The sequence below is a fragment of the Vitis vinifera genome, chromosome 4 (genome assembly GCF_030704535.1).
Source record: "Vitis vinifera cultivar Pinot Noir 40024 chromosome 4, ASM3070453v1".
Classification (NCBI taxonomy): Eukaryota; Viridiplantae; Streptophyta; class Magnoliopsida; order Vitales; family Vitaceae; genus Vitis; species Vitis vinifera.
The window spans coordinates 3,669,737-3,694,483 of record NC_081808.1 but is presented as its reverse complement, the minus strand read 5'-3'; the positions used below and the strand labels follow the sequence as shown (position 1 = coordinate 3,694,483).

The following is a 24,747-nucleotide window of genomic DNA, read 5'->3' as shown; positions in this document are numbered from 1 at the left end:
AGACCTTACTGAGAATTTAGGAGGCAAGGAGTTTATGCATCAAAGTGCTTTATGCATTTGGAAGAAACTTACATTGAGGAAAATGCTGGAAAGATCAATGATATGTCATTGGTTTTGAGTCCAACATTTAAAGCCCATTTGGGGCGGTTTTTGTTTTTAGCTTTAATGGAAGTTAAAATCAATATTATAAAAATGAACTTTTGACTTCTTAGAGGCTAATCCAACCTAGAAAGGTTGGCTGTGGGGGTTTTATTCCAAATTCAGAATTTTAGGTCTTCCAGGAATGACAACCTCATGAATTATGATGATGAGAGGCAAGGTACGCAGAATGGAGACTTTCCACTTCTGAGCTATGTTCCAAATGCTATGAACTTTTCTTCGAAGTGTAAATTCCTTCAAAGTATTCAAATTTCAGCCAACATGATGATACTAATGACCTGCTTGAACAGTTCTTAATTGTCCATTAATCAGTGTAGCATCATGGAAATACAAGAGACAGAAAACTGATAAAAGGCTATTATTATTTGTAAATAGAGTGATGGTGAGAAGAAGCAAGAAATGGAACCCAATTAGCTACTAAGAATTGCAGAGAGGAAACATCACGCTCAAAAAATCCCTAAATATACATTATTACAATTATTTAAGGGAAGGGAAAAAGGAAACTCAATAATGGAAAGCTAATGGTCATTGTCACCAAAATCTCCAGGGATCCTTGTATGGAGGAACGTAGTCTTCTGTGGGGGGGAGAAGGCGAAAAGAAGAGGCAGCTTTTTCCAACAAAGGCCCCATCTGCATCATATAAAATGTATTCTTCTAGTTAGACTGGGAAATTAGACTAGACTACCCATTCTTCCAACAAGAAATGAATCACCACATTCCATAATTGTGTGTGTGTGTGTGAGAGAGTGAGCGAGAGAGACTTACTACTTTCCACTGCTTGCTGATTGTTGAAACATTCAGAGAGTACAAATAACCTGCAATAAAGTTTTCTTAAGGTAAGATGAAAAATCCTTTAGTGAAGGAACAATAACTGCTACCGTATGCTAATGATCCTTCAAAAATTATGAGTGAATGAATTATCCTGAGCAAAGTAGTTCACCCTGGAACCCAATAAGATGATACACACTGGCTCACACATACAAGGCACAATCTATTTGTATTCCCTCCCCTTTGAATTGAAGTTTCCCTGGCAGATGAGCTAGCTCACTAAGGAGTGAGGTGTTTATTTTTCTACTTAAATTTTTAACAAACTCAATATGTCTCAGTTGCATATAAATAAGATATTTTTGTACAGTTGCATATAATAATGAAATATATAACTATGAAGATCCTACCATCTCGTTCGGCAGTTGAAGCAACATAGTGCCTGTAAATGTTTGATTCTTGAGCCTGTATCATTTCATGTGAACATCAACAAGCCATTACATCATTCATGTACTTGCAACCAAATATTGTAATAGAGACAAATACTCACAGATTTTGTAGGTGATTTGCGTATTAGGTATTCATAGTACCAGTATGGCTCACCATCGACCTGAGAATGATACATTAAAGTTTAATGTTTTTAGTAGTGTTAATTATTACAATTTACACATATTAAAGTTGAAAAAAGTATCTGAAGTAAGCTTAGAGATCTCACTTCACTAGCATGTGTATCAAGAACTGAGCTTTCAGACATGCGCTGACTTGAAGTGATTCGCTACACAAAACAGTAGTACATTAGATGAAACTAGCATTTGGTTTATAGAAAACAATTCAAGAAGCCCCAAAATGGATAATGATCCATTGGAAGTTTCAAGCAACCAAACCAAAGTCCTTTGAACACTTTCTACATTCTAAAGCAAGTTCAAGAGACAGCTCTTGATTGTGCCATTCTAAACCACAAAAAACACTGAATGTCTAACCTTTCCTGTTCAGAAAGAAACTACTAAGCTACCAATTGACATAAAAGCTTAAACCGTGAGGTAATAGTGGGCTAATAATATATATATATATATATATATATATATATATCATGCTAAGTTGAGCTAAAGACCTAAATATACCTCCTGAAGGGCAGCCTTCTTCTTGGACTTGCACATAGGCTTGGTGGATTGGGTGAATATGCTTGAGATGAGATTTGAATTTATGACCTCTCAATAGCTTAGGCTCTGATATAAATTTTCAATTGACTTATAAGCTTAAGTTGTTGGACAATAATGGGTCAACAATCTATATCATGCTGATTTGCAGTAAAGCTCTAAACATCCCACCTGAGATGACCTTCTTTTTGAGCTTGCATGTGGGTTCAATAATTAGGGAAAATAAACATGAGGTGAAACTCAAACTTACAACCTCCCAACAACCAAGGCTCTCATACCATGTTAAACTATCAATTGATAAAAAAGTTTAAGTTGCTAGGAAATGATGAGTTAACAATGTATATTACGCTGATATGAGCTCAAGCCATAAACATAAACCATATATATATTTTGAGTGCTTATACTGGCTACATAGCATTTTGTATTTCCATGTACAATAACTTGCCATTATGCTGAAACTTGTGTCTAAGGTCAGTTTCAGATTTCAGTTTCTGTATCACTGTCAATCCTTATTGACCCAATGCCCTTGGCAAAGTTCGACACAGACAGCCAGACTAATAATAATTGCTGAAAATAAAGGTTGTCTTTACTGCAGAGAAGAGACAAGAAGACAAATTACCAATGCAGCCTTGTCAGCTAAAACAGAGTCAGCAACATCTTTTGCAGTCCATGTACCCTTGTCCTTCGATTTTAAGAACTGTGAATTGGGGGGACCTATCTGAATTGAAGAAAACAAAATCACTAATCTTCATGAAAGAACCAACAGGAAGTGCAAGCAACAAGCATATGGTTTTATCAAACTTACGGTAACAGAAATGATGAGGTTATCGATTATGTCAACACGCTCAGACACAATGCGCAGGCGTGCATCAGCTACATCGTAACAATATCCAGTTATTTCTTATAAGATGCATGTAAACAATGCTCAAATTGTTTGAAAGATAACACTGCAGCAGTCACTAATATTTCCAAGCATATCCAAAAGGCACAGGTAGCTTGATGAATCTTATAACAATAGGCATACTTTCAAACTTCCGTGAAACTTCCATGAGAAATATATACTACACTTACGAGACAGTGGTGCAGCTGACGAATAGCGTTCTGGCTTTCTCGATTCCACCCTTCAAGCAGAGATAAAGAATCAGGTTTCCTAGAATTCAAGGATATTTGATAACAATAGAACGACCTAATCCATATTAACATTCAGTTGAATGAAGAGAAACAGATATGGAGTTGTGACTGCCACATCTTGTGAGACAAAAAAGCAATGAGAAGTGCTGAACAAGAGAGTTTCTTATAATAATTATTTTCGAGAGATAGAGTTCAACAGCATTATCTCTCTAAGTATTCCAATTCTGAGGACTTAAACCACCTGAATTAATTCCTACTAATAATGTAAAACATCAATAGAACATGAAACATTTCAGTAGCAAATGCAACAATATTCTGTTTGCTAAAAAGAACAAAGTGCCTACCATTTGAACACAAGCTTCTTAGATGGCAACTCCAATGGGTATAGATAAGAATAAGCATTTATATCATCAACTACTGAAGCCATTTTAAATTCTTCTTCTGTACCATATCCTGTAACAGTAGTTATGTAAGTAAAAAAATAGCAAGTTACAAATCAAGAAATGAACCTTGGAAAAAATTTGAGATGAACCCATTTCAACTTCTTATATTACAAGTGGGTGAATTCACCTTCAACAAGAATCTATGAAAATTTTAAATTTTAAATTCAAGCAAATCCATGAAATCCTCCATAAAAATTTGAGATGTACCCATTTTCAACTTATTGGGTCACCATTGGGCACTCACTATTCTCAAGAATTTATGAAACTTTTACATCACAAACCAAGTTATTTCCTTACAAACAGTCCCTAGAAATTGAGAGAGGCCCATTTCAAGTAACATGCAGCTTCAAACACAGACTTCAGAGCTAAATATCAAATGGAGAATCAATGTGGATTTAGCGAACCTGAAGGAGGGAAGATTAGAGCCGCTGAAGAAGAGAAGCCAAAGAGAATCAAATCCCTTCTGTAAAACCCAATTTTTGAATTGGGTCTTGAAGGAACACATGAACATGAAATGATTTTCTCAGGCAATCCACATTTCTTCTGGTTTACCATAGTTCTTGTATGGTTTCTGAACGCCACATATAAATTAAAAAATAAAATAAAAATAGAAAGCAGTAGCTCTGAAGGGAAAGTAGAAAGAGAAAGGAAAAAAATAAAATACCTGAAGATGAGAAGATTGGGAGAGAGGAGTGTGGCCATAGCTCTCGCTCTGCTCTTTTTTTCTCTTCCTTCTTTCTTTGTTCTTTTGTCAGCTCATCTACACCCACCCTTTCTTCATGCCGGATCCAGATCCGGGTCCCGGCCCAGGTCCTATCCATTTATCTTCATGAATCCACATGACCTGCACGTGACTCTTGTCCGTGAGATGGAATTGCCAAATATGGGCTGGGCTCTTGTATGGGCCAATTTGGAGGGCTTTTGTATGGGCCAATTTGGAATGTTTCTTTCACCCGTAAAACCCTAAACCCCCTTTTCTTCTTCTTCTTCTTCACTACGCTTCCTCTACTCCCACCCCAAACGACGTCGGTTCAGTTTCACCGTTTCTCACATAGAAAAAGGCATGAATGAAGTACTGAAGCTGAACCCCCCACCACCCATCAACCACCATGCCTCTCTCTCTACTCACCTCCCACCATTTCCACAGATTCCGCAAAACTCTCTGCTTCTCCATGGTCAATTTTTCATATCTCTGCGCTCTCCCAACCCTAGATTCCATTGAAGAGACCAATACCCACGACCCCAATCACCTCCAATTGCAGCACACTATGCAGAATGACGCCGCCCCGGGTAATCTCAGAAAATCTCTCTGCGCATTGAATTCTATAAGGTACCCATCTGTCAATGATTATAATGCTTTGTTGTATCATTATTTGAAGTCATCGTCGAGGCATTTGATTGTGTTGGATGAGTTGGTTCAAGTGTACTTTGGTATGAAGAGGCTTGGGCCATATCCAAATGCTTCCACATTCAATATACTTTTGGATGGAATGACGTCTACTGGGAATTTGCGTGCTGCCTTCTTTTTTGCTGAGGAAATGTGGAGAAGTGGGTTTCTGCCGTCGTTTACTTCTTTATTGAAAATTTTGAAGAAATGGTTGGGATTGGGGAGTTTGGTTGATTCTATGAGTGTGTTTGAGTTTATGCTGAGATTGGAGTATTTTCCTACTGAACCTACTTTGAATTTGTTGATTTCTATGCTTAGTAAAGCTGGGATGGCTAGGGAGGCCCATTTTGTGTTCCGGGTTCTTCTAGGAAAGGGTTGTTTAAAGTGTGCTCACAGTTATAATCCTATATTGTGGGCTTTGTGCAAGTGTGGCCAGAGTTATACTGCTCTGGCATTGTTGTATTCATTGAAGAAGATGGGTGCTGTTCATAATGCGGCATCATATACGGCTTTGGTTTATGGGTTTAGTAAGGAAGGGTTGTGGGAAGAAGCCTTTTGTATGTTAGATGAAATGAAAATTGATGGGTGTAAGCCTAATGTAATAACATATACTGTAATTGTGAAATTTCTCTGTGATGAGGGGAGGATTGGGGATGCATTAGACATCTTGGGTAAGATGGGCAAGGAAGGTTGTGATCCTGACATTGTCACATACAATGTAATTCTTCGTGAACTTTTCCATCAGGATAGATATGTTGAAATTGGTGAGCTCCTTCAGGTTATTGATCAAAAGGAGATATCACCTGACTCTTTCACCTATGCGGCTTTAACTGGAGGGCTGTTAAAAAGAGACCAAGTAAGAGTTGCTAATAAATTATTGCTTTATGTTATTTCAGCAGGCTGTACTGTAGACGTTGCCGTTTACAATATATACTTCCATTGTTTATGTCGTGAAAATAAATCAGGAGAAGCATTGTCTCTGTTGCAGAGTATGGTGGAAAAAGGTCTCGTGCCAACCAATGTATCATATAATACTATTTTGAATGGTTTCTGTAGGGAAAACCATATTGATGAAGCTTTGCAGCTCTTTGACCACTTTGAGTGGGCCAATAATAGTCCTGATGTGGTTTCCTTCAATACAATTTTGTCTGCTGCATGCAAACAAGGTAACTCTTCAATGATTCGAAGAGTCTTGTACCGAATGGAGTATGAAGGTGTTAAGCTTAATGTTGTTAGTTCAACTTGTTTGATTCAATATTTTTGCGCCATTGGAAAGATTTCAGAATGTTTGGAGCTTTTGGAATCCATGATACGTAATGGCCTTAATCCCACTGTAGTGACTTTTAATATGCTTTTGGACAAACTTTGCAAGAATGGGTTACTTGGAACAGCACACAGAATATTTAGAGAGTTTAGAAACACTGGATATTTCCCCAATACAACTTCATATAATATTCTTATACATGCTTCAATAAGAGAGGGCAATGATTCACTGGTGGAGCAGTTGTTAAGGGATATGTATAGCTGGAGATTGAAACCAGATGCTGTTACCTATGGTTCCTTCATTAAAGGTCTTTGTAAGGAGGGGAAGATATCAGTTGCCATCCAGCTGAGGGACCAGATGCTAGAGAGTGGACTCACTCCAACTATTACTATTTACAATACCATATTAGCAGCAATGTTTCAAAGAGGCAAGTTTTGGGATATTGTCTCATTACTGAAAGATATGACCATGGATGGATGTGAACCTAATGCTGTTTCTATTGAGATTTTGAAACAAGCAATGTCAAAATGTTGGATGAAGAGATTCCCTGAGGTATCAAAACAGCTAGAATTTGTGATATGTGGAAATTGTGAAAAAGAGACTCAAACTGAAGGAATAACAAGTTAAGTGTCTTTGATATCAGTTCTTGCAGCACTTGCTCACCATGACCATATCATATGCACATATGGTCTTTGAATCAAGTCCAGCTGTCTTTCACAAGGATCTCTGTGAAGAAAACACAAACAGGTACAACTGTCCAAAGGATTCTTACTGCATATCCATTTTATGCTCTATATAAACTTCTTTAAATAGTCAAGATAAAAACTGTTACTTGTGGATTTACGGTGCACAATATGTGCAATGAAGTGTCAATAAGGTCTAAAATATTATACTTATAAAAAAAGAAAAAAAAAGTTCTGAAATATTATCTTGTTCTGCCTATCAAAAAATAAGTGTCCTAAGATTCGTTTTTCCTTTTCAGCCAGGGTACATTTTGATGTTTAAAAGTTGCAGTCTAATATACTCTTGATAAATGAAGCAGAACTGATCATTGGGAACCTAGAAACTATAACTATCAGCAAGAACTATCATATCCACAGCAGTAACCAGAAGCCTCAGGATGGGATCAATTGTCATATCCAACACAACTAGAATGGGTAGTCCTCCATGATCCCTTGGGGTGAGATTTTGCTTCTCCTGAAATTTTTATTGTTCAACTTTTTGTTGAAGTTGTTACCTTTACCTCTGAATTCTTATTAGTTACTGCCCATGCATTTTCTTTTATGTCTTATTTGGGACCCAATTCTGTCTATGGTGACTAGCAGTTCACTCCCTACCTCCTTCTCATGAGTCATGACCTCTCTTGACTTTTGAGGCTGCTCATCTTTCTATACATGAGGATTTTTTTTCGGGAGCTTGTTTCTATTTCATTTAATCTCAGTTCCTTTTGGTTCCTAGTCATTTCCCCTCATGGTAATTAGTAAAGAATTGTTATGATTGCTTGAATCCTGTACTAAAGGAACTTCTCTTGCTGCCAACATCCCAGTGCTTGGGGAGTTCTGGCTGGAAAGTGTTCGAAATATATACTCTGATATGAAATGTAACCTTAGATAGTTGAGTACAGTTTGCCTTCCTTGACATTTGAAGCATGTTGCTACGCTATGGGCTTGGAGGCATTTGCACTGTCTGGTGATCACTTAATAATTAAGTTGGTGGGCTTGAATGGAGAGATTACTAAACTCTCCAGAGACAAACAAGAATAAGCTTATTTCTTGAGATACCAGAATACCATGGGTTAAATGACTGATAGAAGAAAAATACCCTCGCCGATTGAAAAAAAAAAAAAAAAAAAAAGCCAGAACAACCCGTTATGATGGTCTAACTAGAAAATTAATTGACAGTGAACAGGTTTGATTCCATGGACATTTAAACATCTGTTAGGGTATTATTATAAATCTGTTGTTTCTGTAGTTTATTGAGCTGTGGGTTGTTCACCTCTCAGGTTATCAACTAGCATATTCCTAATAATTTTAGCATTTTTATTTGGTCATTCTGTCTTCTTTTGGCTTTGTTTGCATACATGCTAATAATCCTTGATTGCTCCTTCCCTTCTCTCCTTTGTTTGTGCCAGCATCAAGAAACTAAATGAGCTTTGCAGTTATTCAACTGTATGATGGGAGCACAGTGGTGACAGGTTGTGTTCTTTAGTTATCAGACTGGTACTGTTGAATATCATTTGAAAATTCTGTGCTATATAGGACCTGATATTACCATCTGGAGTGAACTGCAAACCATGGTTGCTGAAGTGACACTAGTTGTGTTCCTTGGTCCAATGCATCTCCTTTAGAACAGGTACAACCTTTTATCTATGCCATTTCCATTATTGCACTTCGGTTAGGGTTTTCATTTGTCATTAATACGATCTTCAACATATTCCTCCATGTTAGTCAAGATGTGAACTCCTCGGACATGTTGAAATGTCAATAAGACATATCGGCCTCCTGGGATGATTGATATGCGATGTGTTCAAAGCCTACATTACCAGCAAGGGTCATCATCCCTCCCTCAATTACAATGCCTGCATACAGATTTCCTCGGTCTCCTATGCTGCAGAGACGGGTAGAATCATCTCTGTAACAAAAAATGGCCTTGAAGAGAATCGACCTCCTGGACTTACCAGTGGAAGAACAGTTGACAGGTACTAATGGGGCAACTACCTTCCCTTTGCTTGCAATGGAAGTGACCTCCAAATCTGTTTGAACTGCAAGGATGGTGGCCATGGTTTTTCAATCTTTAACATTTTCCTCCCTAGAGTTGTAGGGATGACGCCAATCTCCACTCCAGCCAAGAATTGTACCATCAAACCATTGTATCCATCTTTTCTTTTTCCAATATGATAAAACCATTGTATGGTTCCTTTGGATACTGCCCATAATTTGTAGACTAAGGTGCCAAATCGATACCCATTTCACTTCGAATCTAAGTAGTTGAAAATGTAGGATGAAATATAAGTCACTGAATGAATGTTTGAACGGATGAATAAATGAGTCCAATGTATAAAGAGATGAGATCATTCTACAAAACCATGAAACCTCATATGTGGTAAAATTAAATTAAATAAGATTCGGGTATAAAACTATAAGATTTAAGTTGTAGACGTATTATTATTTGATTGATGATGAATTTTTTTTGTTATATACTTTGTAGTGTTTGTATTTTGGATATAGATTGAGTTGTAAACTAATTCCCAAGAATTTCCTATTACACATGTGGATGTCCTGCATATACAAAATTAGTCGGGAGCATAGATAGAAATTAATCCATTAGTCAAGAGCGACCATAAAATTTAATCAAGAACCGTTAAAATGTAGTATTTATATCATTAAAAAGTACTATTTTACCTAGATGATCAAATGTACCATCTTTGATCAAAAAGTGAATGAAATACTAATTATTTTTAGATGATCGCTTGAAATTTGTATTTTATAAATTTTGATACTAATTTTATGATTTTTTTTTTTCATATGAACATATGAAAACATGTTTTTTTTTTTCCTTTTTTTGTGTTATTTGTTCTCTTTAATTATATACAATTTCATTTTATATATTTTTTAGTATATAAGATAGAAAATAAATAAAAAATAAATATTGGGAAAGAGTTTAAATTATATTTTAAATTCTTTTTAGTTTTAATTACAAAAGTAAAAAAAAAAATTGAAATTTGTTGTTTTATTATTGATGTCAATTTGTAAAGATAAAGTGCTATCAAAAGATAGAGTATTTTAATAAAGAAAGTGTATTGATATGATGACAAGAGCATCAATGAGGATTTTTTTCCTTGTTAATCCACATATTATATAATTAAAAATTTTATAAATATTTTTATTTATAAAATAAATTAAATATACAAAGTAATTTTATGATAGAACCTAAGGTCAATTTGGCAATGGTTTTGCAACTGTTTTTAAGAATAACTAGTTTTTTGTCCTTCATAACAAAAAATATAAAAAAAGTATTTGATAACAAAAAACTGTTTTATATTTTTTGTTTTTAAGAATAGAAAACATGATATTTTCAAATAACATCTTTTAGTTGTATTCTATTTTTTTTACTTGTTTTTTTTTATATTGTTTTAAGAAATAATTATATAAACATATAGAATAATTAAAAATAAAGCATTAAGTATAAAAATTATTTGTAAAATATATTTAAAATTATTAAAAAATAATTATTAAATAGACCCTAAATCTCTTGTAAGTTTATACTTTTAGTCAAATTGATACTTCAACATAGTATTAAAGGTTTGACATGAGGTCTCGATTTGTTTTGTTGGATACATGAAATGCATATCGAACCCAAATCCTCTAAAAAATCGGTGGTTGAAAGAAAATATGGGTTTTTATTTTTTTTTTCAAAAGAAAAGTAAGAAAGAATTTGTAATTTTTATTTTGAAGTGACCATATTGGGCTTTAATGTTGGTGGGGCTTAGGAGTGGGCATAGCATGAAAGCAATCAATTTCTTAAGAGTATAAGAACAAAGCTATTAATTAATTAATGGATCCACCAAAGATGTTAAGTTACCTTCCATTAAAAACTTGTTGGAAAATCAAAACCCATTCTTTTATTTATTTTAATTTTTTATTTTTTATTTTTTTTATTTAGAAAAAAAAAAAATCAGTTTCTATCTTCTGAGATTGGAAAAAGGAAAAATAGAGAAAAGGCTAAAATTGTATTCCATTACTTGCGCCTATCGAAACCCAATCCTGAATTCGATTATTTTAAGGCTTTGTTTTCTTTAACCTAGAGAGAGAATGAAAGTGATATTTACTAAACCAGAAAGAGAAGATCATCATTAAGATTCTGATTGGATTTGATTTTGATGATGATCTAGACATGTAAAAGAGTTTTGAATGTTTTGGAGAGAGAAGATGGTGTCTTGATTCATGATCTTGAATTGTGGAATGCTATTAAAGATCAGAGATTTTTGTGATTAGGGTTTTGTTTGTCTTTGAATGATTTGGGGTCAAAATGGGGGTGGATTATTACAACGTATTGAAGGTAGGAAAGAATGCAACGGATGAAGATCTCAAGAAGTCATACAGAAGGTTGGCTATGAAATGGCATCCTGATAAGAATCCCAATAACAAGAAGGAGGCTGAAGCCAAGTTTAAGCAAATCTCTGAGGCTTATGAGGTTTCATTCCTAAATTTTTGTTGTTCTTCTTTGTCGGTTTTTTTTCTATGTTCATTTCTTTTTCTTCTCTCTCTCTCTTGTTCGATTTTTGGGCGTTAGGCCCTTGTTTGGTTGTTGAGAAAATTGATGTAAAAGGAAGGAAAATAAAATATTAGGCTTTTGTTTTGTTTTTTTTTTGGGTTTTTTTTTTCTCTATAGTTTAAATTTTAAACCTTAAGCATCTCCGTTTGGTTGCTGAGAAATGGAAGGAAGAGGGAGAAGAAAATGCAATTTGATTTTTTTTTTTTTTTTTATCAATTTGTTATTTCTCTCTTTCTGTGTTTATATATGTAGAGAGCCTTTCACCCTGTTTGGATGCTCAGAAAGGGGAAAAAGACAAATTGTTTTTTGGGTTTCAAAAATAAATCGAAACACAAAATGAAGTCATTTAATTATATCATCCACCTTTTAATAACTAATAATTATGATAATGAATGATTAGCAATGAAGAATCTGACCAAATTCAAGCAGATTTGGGATGCTATGAAGTAAATGTTTTTCCTCCCAAATTCTCCTCCTCCTAAGTCCTATGGTTCTGTTTCTTCCAATTTTTACAACATTTTCCTTTCATTTGTTTTCTGAATATTACTCATGCCTTGGTGATTCAGAAAATAGAGGGATTGGAAAAAAAATATGGGATTTTGATTTCTGTTTTAGATTTCCAGGAACTATTATTAGACTATGAAAAATGCCATTATGATACCTTTTACAAGCTCTCCCATTAGATGTGATATGTTTTTTGTTAAATAGTAATGCATCCCAAATGATGGTGAGATTATGCATTGAATTTCCAGTAATAGATTGACAATAAAGAAGCAATGTTTTTATTTTTATATCTAACCAGTTCAATGAATTCCGATGACACAAGACACCTTAAAATTGAAGGTGCTCCATTTTCATCAAGTAAAGCATTTGAGTTTATAATTTTTCTGTTTTTCAAACTAAGAAAGTGAGATTTTACTGACAGTTTCCGGGGAATTGAGAATTTTACTTTGTTAAATTGATGATTCTATTGATACAGGTTTTGAGCGATCCGCAGAAAAAGGTGGTTTATGATCAGCATGGTGAAGAAGGGTTGAAAGACATGCCACCTCCTGGCAGTGGTGGTGGATTCCCCTTTGGGAGTGGGGATGCAAACGGGTTTTTTCCTCGGAATGCTGAGGACATTTTTGCTGAATTCTTTGGGAGTAATCCTTTCGGATTTGGATCAGCAGCACATGGAAGGTCCATGAGATTCCAGTCAGAAGGAGGAGGCACTTTTGGGGGATTTGGTGGTGGTGAAAGTGCTTTCCGTTCGTATACTGAGGGCACCGGTGGTAGTGTCAGGCTTAGGAAACCGCCACCAGTGGAGAACAAATTGCCATGCACCCTTGCAGAGCTGTACACAGGATCAACAAGGAAAATGAAGATATCCAGGACTGTTGTCGATGCTAATGGGTAAGTTTATTCTATTCTGTCGCCATGCCTAGCCATCTTTTTCTTCTCTGGGTCTTACCTATCCAGGTTAATTAGGAACAAAGGCTACCTTATACCTAACCCTGGACAATATAATGTTATAGTGCTAGATGGACTTGTATGACAAAACTGTTCTCAAGTAGTCATATAATAATCCAGTCTGCATAGGAATGTGTGTCTAACAAGTTCAGTTACATATCACTGTAAGTTTCACCAAAATTTTCTATGAAAGACAGATGCTTTATGGAATGGGTTTCTTCTAAGCCGGCTAAAACTCAACAAGACAAGGCCATTAGCCAAATACTTAACATAACATGTGATGTAGTTGTAAAGGATGAGGTATACCTTGTTACAACTTCCTCTACCCAAATATTCTGTATGGCTATTGAACTTAAATCATTGAATATGTTCATTATTTCCCCACTTCCATGACAATAATTTGGTGGTCCTTAGAATCAAATTATTTACTTATTTCAACATATATAGAATGGAAGTTGTGACTTTTTTCTTTTTCTTATTTAATTTTGTAAATGTTCTGTTGTTGCTGTAAATACAAGAAGGCAAAGGGGACTGTTTTCTATCATTCTTTGAGATATGATTCTGCATCCCCTGTTCATATACTTGGTTCCTTTTGTAGCATATTAACAACCCACATAATGATAATTTCGGCTTCATCCAAGTAGACTATTGGATAAAAATGACAAGACAGAGCCTTCAAAGAGCACCATTGCCTGGATTTGCAATAGGGGGACCTGGACTAAGATGTTTTAAGTCTACTTAGAGTCCACCAATCTAATAAAAAAAATTGCGATTATTTGCTTTTATCGAGTTGTTCATTATATTTATGTAAAATCAATTGCCCCATTGCATATTTCTTGCACTGCAGACCACTTCCACACATTGATTTCACTCGCGCCCCCACCCCCATCTTTTTTTTTTCTTTATCTCATTACTTATTGCGGAATCATATAATTGATATCATGCTCTGGAACCATAACAAAAGCCACCCTCTTTACATTCCTCTCTGTGACTATTGTAGTTATTTTTTTGTATAGATGCGTGTTCCAATCTAATGTTTGTTACTCATTTCTTGGTTACAACCTGTTTACATTGTTGAATGTCTAGTTAATTTGCTGATGATCTATATACGACTCCGATTATAACAATACAGTTGACTACTTTGTACACACATGGCTAAGCAAGCTTAGGCTAAATTCAATTGCCTCTCTACTTGCTGATTAGTTTTGCAAACAAAAAAATGTTTTACAGTCGGTTAGTGCCAGAAACAGAAATATTGATCATTGAAGTGAAGCCCGGGTGGAAGAAAGGAACAAAAGTCACTTTTCAAGATAAAGGGAATGAACAGCTGAACCAGCTAGCAGCAGACCTTGTATTTGTGATTGATGAAAAGCCTGATAATGTTTTCAAGAGAGACGGCAACGACCTAGTCATGAACTATAAGGTATCACTAGCAGAGGCACTTGCAGGGACTGCAGTAACCCTCACTACACTGGATGGCCGTAATCTAACAATCCCAGTTACAGATATTGTGTCTCCTGGTTATGAACTTGTTGTTGCTAAGGAGGGAATGCCAATTGTGAAGGAACCAGGTAACAGGGGTGATCTGAGGATCAAATTCGAAGTGAAGTTCCCGACAAGATTGACTCCTGAGCAACGTGCAGGACTCCGACGTGCCTTGGGAGGTTGATTGTGATCCATGCTTCAGATTAACAAGATGATATACCAACAAGGCTGCCCTCCATACTGTTGACGGAAACATGGATTGTATAGTGTTGTCCCATTTGCAGAGAACCCTACCTGGCTTTATCATAGAGATGGATTATACAGCAATATCCCCGTTCCACTATAGGTTTTTTTTCCCTTTTTTCTCCCTGTATTCTCTGATTTCATCATCAGTTTTCTCATGTATGGGGTGGGTAAACGTTTCATGTATTTTTGATTGATGGTTGTATTTGCTTAATACCGTATGTATGATATGGTTCACTACAAAGAACATGGATTCTTAGCAAGCGCATATGTAAGAAAAATAGTTGATATAGAGAGATTTTGATAATTAGAATTCAGTAATGGATTATGAAATGTGTATTGGAAAAAGAAAAAAGAAAATAAAAATGGATGCAAAGCAACATTGAATTCTAACTGAAGATAAAGATGGTGGCCCCAATGTTGTACGTATTTTGTAAAGTTCAAGACCAAGCGAAAAGAAAGACATTTTCTCAACAGTAAATGACACAATGGTACTAATATCAAGGGCTACTTTTATTCCACTATGACCCACAAGATGACTTCATGTTGAAACTAAATTCATGAGGACCCTTTTTTATTTTTTATTTTTCCCTCTTGATTTTGTATGGGCAAGTACATAGAATTAATCAATGAATGAAATGAAAGGATCCACATCAAAAAGAGCTCAAGAGAAACCGGCAACGAAATTAAACTAAAACTTAGTTTTTTTGTTAAACTAGTTCAAAAACTGTGACAACTAAAGCAACCATGTACAGAGATTTATGGGTACAGAACTGAACATTTCTAGAGGGAAACAAGTTAAGGATTTACAAAACATCAACTTAAAACCCTCTGCTTCTAGGTACATCCTGCCTCCAGTTTATCCCGGTCTGCCCAGTACCGGGATAAGGAGCATTTCCCTGGACAGAGGGAAGGCCTTGGGGACCAGATGGGGGAACCCACCAAGAACCCTGCTGCTGCTGCTGCTGCCATGAAGGGGTAGGAGGGTTTTGTGGGGCTTGTACCAGATTCACTGATGATTGCAGGGACTGCAGAGTCATTGACAGAGGGGTTGGTAATGGTCCCAGTGGCTGCTGGGGCTGTGCTGCTCCCAAATGCTGTTGCATATGGGTGGGCAGCACCGGCTGCGCCTGAAAACCATAAACTGGAGGTGTTGGTTGTGGGGGCTGGAGCTGCTGTTGGGGGGCTTGTGGCTGCCATTCTGGTATATCATCGTCGTCATCATCAGCCCATGGCTGAGTCACATGCCCTATTATTCTGCCTTTGTCCCGCCAGTTCCCTGAACTTGGTTGGGCTCCACTTTGCCCATATTTTTGGATCAGCTGTCTCATCTGTTCTACAGGGCGGGGTGAGTTATGGGGAGGCTGATTAAAGGGGGCCACTCCTGGGCCCCCAGGGGTGGTTCGGGCAGAGAAAGGCGCAGTTGATGAGTTTGAGCCACCCGAAAATTGGAATTCAGGCAGGTCATCTTCATCCCGGGAAGCCGCAGGGCCAAACCCAGGAGGAATGTCATCATCATCATCGGTTGAGGGTTCAGGTATGTTGGGAGCAGAGCCCAGAGGGTGTGAGGGCTTGGATGTGAAATTGGAGTTCATATTAGCATCTTTTTCATGGTGTCTCCTAGTTGAAAAGTGTTGTTTCTTTGTGCCGTGTTTATGCAGTGAAGATGAGTTTGGTGATATTGTTGAAGTTAATTGAGCTTTTCTCCATACAACAACACCAATTAGGCCATTATCAGTAGAATTAAGTGTCTCAGTCTGGTCCTTGTAAAGGTGTTTGCTGATCATTTCCAGAGTTCTTGTGTGAGGTGGGCAAAAGTAGAGTTCCATGCCAGGTGCTGGCTCAGCAAACCCCACTCTCTCATCCAAAACATATGAATCAGCCACCTGCACACGATGGTGTGTTGCAGTGAGTATGAGGTAGTTGCAGGCCAAGACGACTTAAAATCATATGGGGGGAAGTATGTTACCTCGCAAAGGTTTGCACGCCCATCCTCTGAGGATCCCTCCTTCCAAGCAAAACGGACAACCTACAGAACAAGAATTTCAACATCAATAGCAACCCAAAAATACATCATCATTTGTAGCTTGTTAAAGAGAATGTAAATCTTCTACACAAGCATAGAGGAGATTTCCATGTTTGTAGGTATTCCCATTGCCTTAGTGTTTCACAATTTTTTCGATTTTCACCTGTTAGTGTAAGGTTTTGGCTATTGAGTTTCATGATTTAACACTCTTTAGCTACATCAATTACTCATTTCCATTCTTCTATTTTCTTAGTGTTCTTCCACTGGAAAAAAAAAATGTCTTTTAAGTAGGATAACTCATAGACTGCTTCACAATTTAATGTGATCAGCACCTTAATCATACTTTTCATTTTTTTTTGTGAAAAATTACAAAATCAGAGAATTTGTTTCCATTTGGTTTTCATTAGCCACAACAATCTCTGGAAAACTATGGTGAGCACTAACGTCCTTAAAAGAAAGAACTCGTTCATTGAGAAAAAAGAAATATTCATCTTCCTCCATCATATTTCTTCTCACATTCACAGAAAAGCAGATATACACTCTCATTATTCTAGACAAAATGCCATTCACTATGAATGGGAAGGGCCTGCACCGTATCAACAATGGGCAGGAATTGACAGAACAGCAGCATAAAACTGGGACAAGTAGCTCAATTACAATAGTAAATAGGGGGAGAACTTGAGATACCATGGTGGCACGACTTCGAGACATAGGAAGCTCTTGGAGGAACTTCTCAAATGCATCAAGTCTGACTCTTCCCTTGATCTCAAGAAAACCAGGCCACTCTTTTGTAGATGCTTTTTCACCACTGTAACAAGAAAATCGGATCAGCAAGAAACCATGACAACTTCCACACAGAATCAGAGGTATACCCCTTTCAAGAAACTCCACTATTCAACCAAGATATTGCCAAGCAGCAACACTTATAAACTAAAAAACTGTAACTGGTTGGTTAATATCATTAAAACCAGGAGACAATATCATAACAAGCATTGTTTTTTTTTTTTTTTCTCGAATAGAAACAACCATCGTCATTTATCTTAAAAAGATAAATATAAGATGGACAAGCAATTCTTCAAGGATGTACAAAAAGGTTAAAGAGCAACCTAGTGTCAAACCTCACTAGTGGGAAGAAATACAAAGAAATATAGTACACTCAAGGGGGAAGAAAGTTTCCGGCAAAGGAGGTAAAATGCATAGCTCCAAACAAACATTGTGAAAGTTCCATACCTAGAAATAATTGGTAAACAAAGCAGACAGGCACACATGTGATCCACAGAATTAATTAAGAATAGGCATCTTTCATTCACTAATATAGCATAAAATGGCTAGACAGGATAATAGAATAATGAATTTAACCAATAGTAAACCCCATCACACATTTCCTATGAAGGTTCATTACTAAACCCACCTAACACAATTTTTATGAGTACTGTTGGCAATTTGCAAAATTACAAGACCAAATATCATTGGTTTCCTCATATAGCATGAAACAAAGGGGCTAATCAAATAATAAACATTGGATGAGTAGAGGCGGTGCTTTTTGCTATCTATGAACCCAACCATAACCTATGCCAGTTTATTCTTGGGTTGGCTTATTAATAATACCATGCAATATCTCTCTTAGTTGAGAATAAGTATTCTTTCTTCAGCAGAGATGGATATAGCATAACAATTAGTAGATAATGCAAGAATCAATTACTTGCTCTCATAAGCATTTCAATTTCAATGGGTTTAGCTCATCAGATGCAATAAGAGGGTGCGTTCAGGGCAAAGATTTCCAACCCGATTAATTAAATAGTCTGATCACAAGAAGGTCTCACAAATTTTCTTCCCAGATGAGAGATAAATGCTGGTATAATTGCTGACATTTCAAACTGCAAATACATCTTAAACACTATTAAGATAACTTAACGCAAGCGTGTTATAAGGTTGAATCAACTCATAAACAACAATTTCATGACAAGAAATAACATGTAACAATTTGGAAGACCAGAATTTAACAGACAAGGCATACCTTTTAAAGAAACAAACAACTGTGGCCATGGATGAGACATTCAACTGAAGTAAGCCTTCCCAGACATAATCACCCTTCTTTTGGTCAACATGAGGGGCACTTTCTGATTGCATATGAACGTGACTTGATTTCTCATTACTCTTAGATGTACCACCTGGCAGGGAGGTTTCTGATTGTACGTGACCATCATTAGGTTTCTCATTAGCATCAGATTTTGCATCTTTTTCATGCATTTTATCAGGCTTGTTTAGTGTACTATCAGGGCCCTTTGGAGATACATTAACCCCTGAGTTGTCCTTGCCCGAGGCAGGTGTCACTTTCTCAGCATCCACCGGTAAATTTTCAAATGGTGGCTCAGAGTCAAGAGACTGCATGAATTCATCCAGAGAGACAATTGGAGGAAGAAATTCTTCATCCTTAAATTCATCCCCCATCAGCCCTTGCATCAAATCAGGGTCTTCATTTGGAAGAATAGTAAGGCTACAAGGAGTATCCGGCTGATCTAAACTACCTTTTTCCTCTATAAGATTTGTTTTGCTTTTGGTTCCATCAGGTTCAGAGGGACGACGAGCTTCCTTCTCTTTGGTTCTTGGTCTGACTCGAGTAAGTGAACTTGTTCCAACAGAAACCTCCACTGAGGCACCATCATCCTGCTCAAACTCTACTTGGAACTCACCCTTATGTGTTTTCCTCACTAATCGCCTGATATCTACTTCTGAATCAGGCAAAACTACCATTTGGGCAAGCTCTTCTGCTTTTGCTATTCGCCACTCAGACAGCTCTTTCGAAGCAAGTTCCTCTGCAGTCATAGAACATAACCGTTCTGGGGAAATTTCACCAGCCACAACTCTTTCTCTCAGTTCTGGATTATTACGATCTTTTAGATTGAACAAAAGAGACCTACCCTTTTCTTTATATTTCTTATTCACACCTCCAAATAATTTAAAGAGTTCTGCTTCAATTTCAAATGCCAAAGTTTGTGGAGATTGAACTGTTTTTTGCCCCTCATTTACAACCTCTTTACCATCCAAATTTTCATTTTTGGCAGTGGAAATTTCCTTTGGTTCTGGAACCTCCGTGTCTAGATCCAGTGCCCAAGAGAGCCCATTTCCCTGCAGAAGCTCATCTTTGACAAAGAAGTTGTCACTAAAAGAACTTTCCGCATCAGGCAACACAGTATTCAATTGGAATTCTTGCCTGTCATACTTCCAGTTCTGCGCATAATCCCCATTGTTTTCATTAGTAAGAGTCTCCTGGGAAGCACTTTGACCATCATTGCACTTCTGAGCAGAACAATCTTCTTTGGATGGCAAAGTCTCACTAGGCTTTTCAGAAACCTGGTCAACAATATTAACAGCAGTAGAAGCAGATTCAGCAGGCTCAGAGTCCTCCTGTGACTGCCTTGGAATGCTCGTATTTGTAGCCTCATTTTTAGAATTCTTTTCCATATGTGGAGGTTTATCTTGCTGCTGGTAAACCAAGGCCAATGCATCAGCTAATGATTCCCTCAGCTTAGTCCTCACAGATTCAAATGACTCCGATCGAACCTTGGGAGATGGTTGCATCTGGGTGGTTTGACCTTTTGGAGTTACTACTTGCTGAGGGGCAGATTTACGAGACATGGAATCTGTACGCACCATTTTCTTATTCGGTACTGTTAAATGCTGTGAACCTGGAGTGTTGGGTGCAACCTGCACTGGTATTTTTTTATTGGGAACAAATAATTGCTGTAACCATGGTCTATGCTCCATTTGTGCCACCCGCTTGTTAGGCATTGATATCTGCTGTGCTCCAGGACTATTAGATATAGGTTCCATTGGTACCTTCCGTTTATTAGGTGTTGAAGACTGCTGTAATCCAAAATTATTCGAATTTGAATCCACCACTTCCAGTTGCCTGTTTGGCATTAAAGACTGTTGTGCCACCAGATTATTAGCCCTTGGTTCCATCTGCCCCAGTTGCTTACTTGATACAGGTATCATTGGAGGCATATGAGTACAAGATATAGGCTCCAACAGTTCCATTTGCTTGCTTGATACTGATAGATGCTGTAATCCATGGTCATTGGGCAAGGTTCTGATTTGTCCCATTTGCATGTTGGGCATTGACGAGTCCAAGTTGTTGGAAGTGGGTTCCAGCTGTGCCATTTGCTGGTTTGGTAGTGATAACTGCTCTGATACAAGATTGTTGGACATGTTGAGCTAGCACCATAAAACATGTGCAAATACAACTGCAATATGGACCTCCAAGGAGCTCCTCAACTTAGTAAACTAAATTCACATAGGCAGTAGTATGTTCAATCATCACTGAAACACAAACAAAAAGAAATCTGCATTCAGAAGAAAAATGATATCCGTTTGGCTACACACCTTCAAATCCACACTATTATAATGATTGGTGGACAAAAATATAACACCTTTATAAAAATGGACAAGCAAATTCAGCCCCAAAAAATTAAGAACAAAGTGAATAATCACATCAATCATATAGCACAAAGCTGGATCACAGACTCAACAGAATTAATTATTTCTCAACCAGTAGAAATGACATGCACACAAAAATAATGTTGGCAGCTAAGTTTACTAAATTGATCCAACAACACTGGTTCAAAAACTACCTTCATACTTAATTACCAGGAGTCTAGGAAGCTTTCAGGTACCACCGATATTTTTTATGCAACCTTCAACATTTCCATGCACAGCAGTCCTTTTTTGGAAATGCATAGTTCACAATTCTGAATAACATCATCTAACTTAAACCAAAAAAAAAAAAAAAAATCCACAAACTTGAATTCCCAAACATATATACTGCTTTGAAGATCTGACATTATGATACTTCCACTAAATAAATATGATCTGAGAACCAAGCAATATACACCTAATTTTCCATGAGTTGCAACAAGCTCCAACGAAATACATTGAAATTTACACACAAGTTGTCAAATACAATCATAGCACCAGTTATGCTCGTGTGAACAAGCAAGTAAAAGGCGGGCATAATTATTATTATACAAGAGTGTGTAATAAAGCAGCTACAGCTAAGTACAAAATTATGAATGAAAAAAAAATTATTATTCATCAATAACAATGAAGTAATTGGGATTCTAAGTGTCTTTCATCAGCTTCATTTCTTTTAGTTCTCCCAAAAATATTGCTCAAATGCAAGCACAACGGATCTACATTAATAAGTCAAATCCAATTCAGGTTGAATGGAAAGAAGCCTAGGCTTAGAACAGTGCTAGAAATAAAAAACCAAACTATATCAGATAACGAATTCAACTTTTGTTAGCAGCTGAAGAGCATTCCATTTTGTCACTCATGCTGGGTAGCTGAATGATATTTTCATTAACCAAATAAAAACAAGGGAACCATACACCATCTAAATCAGCCCATTTATTTCCTCCACAATCCCTGAATCCATAAGAAAGGGCTTGTGTTTTAAGTCTAAAATTTGACATAGTACCATACCAGCCAAAGCTTAGGTTACTTAATCACTCATAGTTTACAGGTGTATCAGAGGTAGCACTAACTCTATAAACCAAGAAAAGTATCACAAACAAATAAGCCCAGAAAATTGTGTAAAACCCGCAAAATCCAGATGGATATAAACGGCGACAAGAGGAATTCGATCCAAATGGATAGATAAGAAATCATTCAGGTGCCCCAAACCGCAATAAATTTTCTGGAGGATTGCAGGCATCACAGTGCACTTCCCAACAAAATTTTCTAAAAACGAAACATATGATCATGGAATTAACTTCTCTACCATAAAAAATAAAAAATAAATAAATAAAATAAATAAAACTATTAAAAAAAGGGATTTGGATAGAACTTTTTCAATTTCATCCTTTCGAAAGCTAACCCATCTCACACATGCTTTAAATGGGCACCAGCAAGCACAAATCCAGACACCCAATCATATATTCTCAGATTTAAACATAGAAGGCTGAAGAAAAAGATAAAAATAAATATAAATAAATAAATAACTGACTAATCATCGACAAACATAACACAAAAACAAGAAAGAGAACGAGATAAAAACGACATCTTTTCACACAGATGCAATCAATCTTGGGAAAATCAACTTGAAAGAAAACCCTAGCTTCGGAATAAATCGCTACAGCATCAGCTAAAAACGAGTGGAAACAAAAAACAAAAAAACAAACAAAACTTAATCCTAACTAACAAATCGAAACCCTAGATCAACACAACTCCTAAAGATGGAAAATCAGGAGACGAGGAGTACCTGATCGGAGGCGGTGGAAGACAGAGGCGGAGAATGCAGGGAAAAATGAAGAAGAAGCGAGTCGGCTGTGTCTGAGATTAGGGTTGGAGTCTGAGTCTGGAATCGGACGATGGCAATATAAACCCTAGAAGAGTGAACGCGTACGTGGCAAAAACGGAGCAGGGTTTCACGAAGAGTCTGGATTTGACACGTGTGATTATCTTTTCGTCGGATAAACTTGGTCACATTGCAATTTCTCATGACACGAAGGGATAGTTGTTAAAAGAAATATTTAGCTTAAATAAATAAATAAATAAATAAAATATATATATATATAAAAAAAAAATTATGATATTTTATAAAAAGTATTTTTATAAATAAATAAGTTGTTTTAAAATTTTTTTTAAATATATATTTATAAATAAATTTCAATTATTTTTAAAAAATAAATTTTTTTAGTTTGATGTTGTAAAAAAACCATAAATTTAATTTATATAATATTAATTTAATTTAATTCCAATCTTATTAAAAATAAAAATAGTTTGTAATAAAAAAAAGTGTGAAACCAAGGTTTGATTAATCTTGATTTTGATGATAACAAAATAAGGTTTAGAACTAATGATCATATTTCAAGTGTGATTAGGCAAAACGACTTCCAAAGTGGCAATCCAAAGACAAATCAAGTCAAGGAGAAATCATGAAGAAGAAGACCACCTCGAAGAGAAGCGTTTTTCAAGACCAAAGCTTTTTAAGATATCTTTGTAAGGTTGTTGGTGCACTAGGACTTTCGTGCATTTCATTATTTATTTATGCACCAAAATCATCCAAGAGTAATATTGTTTTAAATATATATAAAAATTGGATGATTTCATATTTTCAACTAAAACCTTATGTTAAATGATTTTCAAACTTGTGTTAAAAGGTTTTAAATTGAAAAAGGTTGAGTGTTGAGCCAAAAGAATGGCTCAACCGGTTCAACCGGTCGACCAGTTGTGCTCGTCCGGTCGAGAATCGGTTGAGGGAGGCCAAAAAGTTTCTCTCTCCCAGTGGCCTTCTCTTCCCGGTCAAGGTTGAACCTTAACTGGTTGAGGTCCGGTCGAGGACCGGTTGAGGCCCAACGGTCATTTTCCCTAACAGTTAGTCAATCGGTCGACCCCTAACTCGATCGGTCGAACCCCCAGCTCGACCGGTCGAACCCCCAACGGCTAATATGACTTTTTTCTTCTATAAAAAGGCTCCAAACTTCATTGTTTCATAAGCAAAACCTTCCAAAATCTTTCTTGATTATATTTGAGCCTTGGAAGAGTATTTTTGAATGCACCATTATTCCAAAACTTGCATATCTTTAGTGCACCATTTAATCCTAGTTTTTCTTGTATCTTTGAACCTAAAGTTCTATTACTAGGATTTTGAGAGATCATTATTTGTATATCTTTGTGAGGAATTTTCTCAAGTGAGGGGTATCACTTGAAAGGTTGTTCAAGAGATGAATATCTCTTGAAGAAGTGTAAAGGGTGCTTGGAGCCAAAAGTCCAATAGGGTGAATTGGAACCATAATCCAATTGTAAAGAAATTGGAAGCTTGGTTGAAGCTTTAAGATAGTGGAACCCTCACTCGATTAGGAGGTTGAGGAGAGTGGACGTAGGCAAGGAAGTGCCGAACCACTATAAACTCTCGTGTTTGCACTCTCTCTTCCCTAACTCTTTTAAATTATATGCAA

General features: G+C 36.5%; 4 protein-coding genes across 6 annotated transcripts; 2 read left to right on the top strand and 2 right to left on the bottom strand.

Moving 5' to 3' along the window:
* Positions 1–494: 494 nt before the first annotated feature.
* Positions 495–4,441, bottom strand: LOC100252532 (psbP domain-containing protein 5, chloroplastic). The gene is made up of 11 exons (XM_002284550.4): positions 4,320–4,441; positions 4,060–4,226; positions 3,557–3,665; positions 3,153–3,202; positions 2,887–2,954; positions 2,701–2,799; positions 1,640–1,699; positions 1,475–1,534; positions 1,335–1,389; positions 925–974; positions 495–789 (listed from the first exon to the last, which is right to left on the bottom strand). Exons 1-11 carry the CDS (start codon positions 4,355–4,357, stop codon positions 691–693), a joined length of 855 nt encoding a protein of 284 aa, XP_002284586.1. The 5' UTR covers positions 4,358–4,441; the 3' UTR covers positions 495–690.
* A 179-nt stretch (positions 4,442–4,620) lies between these two features.
* On the top strand, positions 4,621–9,284 carry LOC100853063 (pentatricopeptide repeat-containing protein At1g63330). Of its 3 annotated transcripts, none has more exons than XM_010650255.3 (4): positions 4,621–7,053; positions 7,289–7,486; positions 8,438–8,658; positions 8,754–9,284. In XM_010650255.3, the coding sequence occupies exon 1, from the start codon at positions 4,765–4,767 to the stop codon at positions 6,931–6,933; it is 2,169 nt and encodes a 722-aa protein (XP_010648557.2). In that variant the 5' UTR covers positions 4,621–4,764; the 3' UTR covers positions 6,934–7,053; positions 7,289–7,486; positions 8,438–8,658; positions 8,754–9,284. The 3 variants fall into 3 exon arrangements, with proteins under 3 accessions (XP_010648557.2, XP_010648559.2, XP_010648560.2); XM_010650257.3 differs by having other exon boundaries at positions 4,627–7,053; positions 7,349–7,486; XM_010650258.3 differs by having other exon boundaries at positions 4,627–7,053; positions 8,759–9,284.
* Positions 9,285–10,660: 1,376 nt separating this feature from the next.
* LOC100268033 (uncharacterized) lies at positions 10,661–15,077 on the top strand. The gene is made up of 3 exons (XM_002284536.4): positions 10,661–11,499; positions 12,560–12,975; positions 14,263–15,077. The coding sequence occupies exons 1-3, from the start codon at positions 11,335–11,337 to the stop codon at positions 14,699–14,701; spliced, it is 1,020 nt and encodes a 339-aa protein (XP_002284572.1). The 5' UTR covers positions 10,661–11,334; the 3' UTR covers positions 14,702–15,077.
* Positions 15,078–15,446: 369 nt separating this feature from the next.
* Positions 15,447–23,285, bottom strand: LOC100267937 (uncharacterized). Its single transcript, XM_002281837.4, has 5 exons — positions 23,049–23,285; positions 18,804–21,109; positions 17,474–17,594; positions 16,730–16,789; positions 15,447–16,646 (listed from the first exon to the last, which is right to left on the bottom strand). Exons 2-5 carry the CDS (start codon positions 20,996–20,998, stop codon positions 15,582–15,584), a joined length of 3,441 nt encoding a protein of 1,146 aa, XP_002281873.1. The 5' UTR covers positions 20,999–21,109; positions 23,049–23,285; the 3' UTR covers positions 15,447–15,581.
* Positions 23,286–24,747: the final 1,462 nt, after the last annotated feature.

Bases quoted from the DNA above. Each gene is read 5' to 3' on its own strand.
- LOC100252532 (XM_002284550.4), bottom strand. From the start codon at position 4,357: ATGGCCACACTCCTCTCTCCCAATCTTCTCATCTTCAG. The intron at 1,535-1,639 runs GTGAGATCTCTA...TATCATTCTCAG, and splicing joins TTGATACACATGCTAGTGAA to GTCGATGGTGAGCCATACTG. The intron at 975-1,334 runs GTAGGATCTTCA...ACTTTATTGCAG, and splicing joins TTCAACTGCCGAACGAGATG to GTTATTTGTACTCTCTGAAT.
- LOC100267937 (XM_002281837.4), bottom strand. From the start codon at position 20,998: ATGTCCAACAATCTTGTATCAGAGCAGTTATCACTACCAAACCAGCAA. The intron at 17,595-18,803 runs GTATGCCTTGTC...TTCTTGTTACAG, and splicing joins GTTGTTTGTTTCTTTAAAAG to TGGTGAAAAAGCATCTACAA. The intron at 16,790-17,473 runs GTATCTCAAGTT...CTTGTTCTGTAG, and splicing joins CTCGAAGTCGTGCCACCATG to GTTGTCCGTTTTGCTTGGAA.
- LOC100853063 (XM_010650255.3), top strand. From the start codon at position 4,765: ATGCCTCTCTCTCTACTCACCTCCCACCATTTCCACAGATTCCGCAAA.
- LOC100268033 (XM_002284536.4), top strand. From the start codon at position 11,335: ATGGGGGTGGATTATTACAACGTATTGAAGGTAGGAAAGAATGCAACG. The intron at 11,500-12,559 runs GTTTCATTCCTA...CTATTGATACAG, and splicing joins AAATCTCTGAGGCTTATGAG to GTTTTGAGCGATCCGCAGAA. The intron at 12,976-14,262 runs GTAAGTTTATTC...AATGTTTTACAG, and splicing joins ACTGTTGTCGATGCTAATGG to TCGGTTAGTGCCAGAAACAG.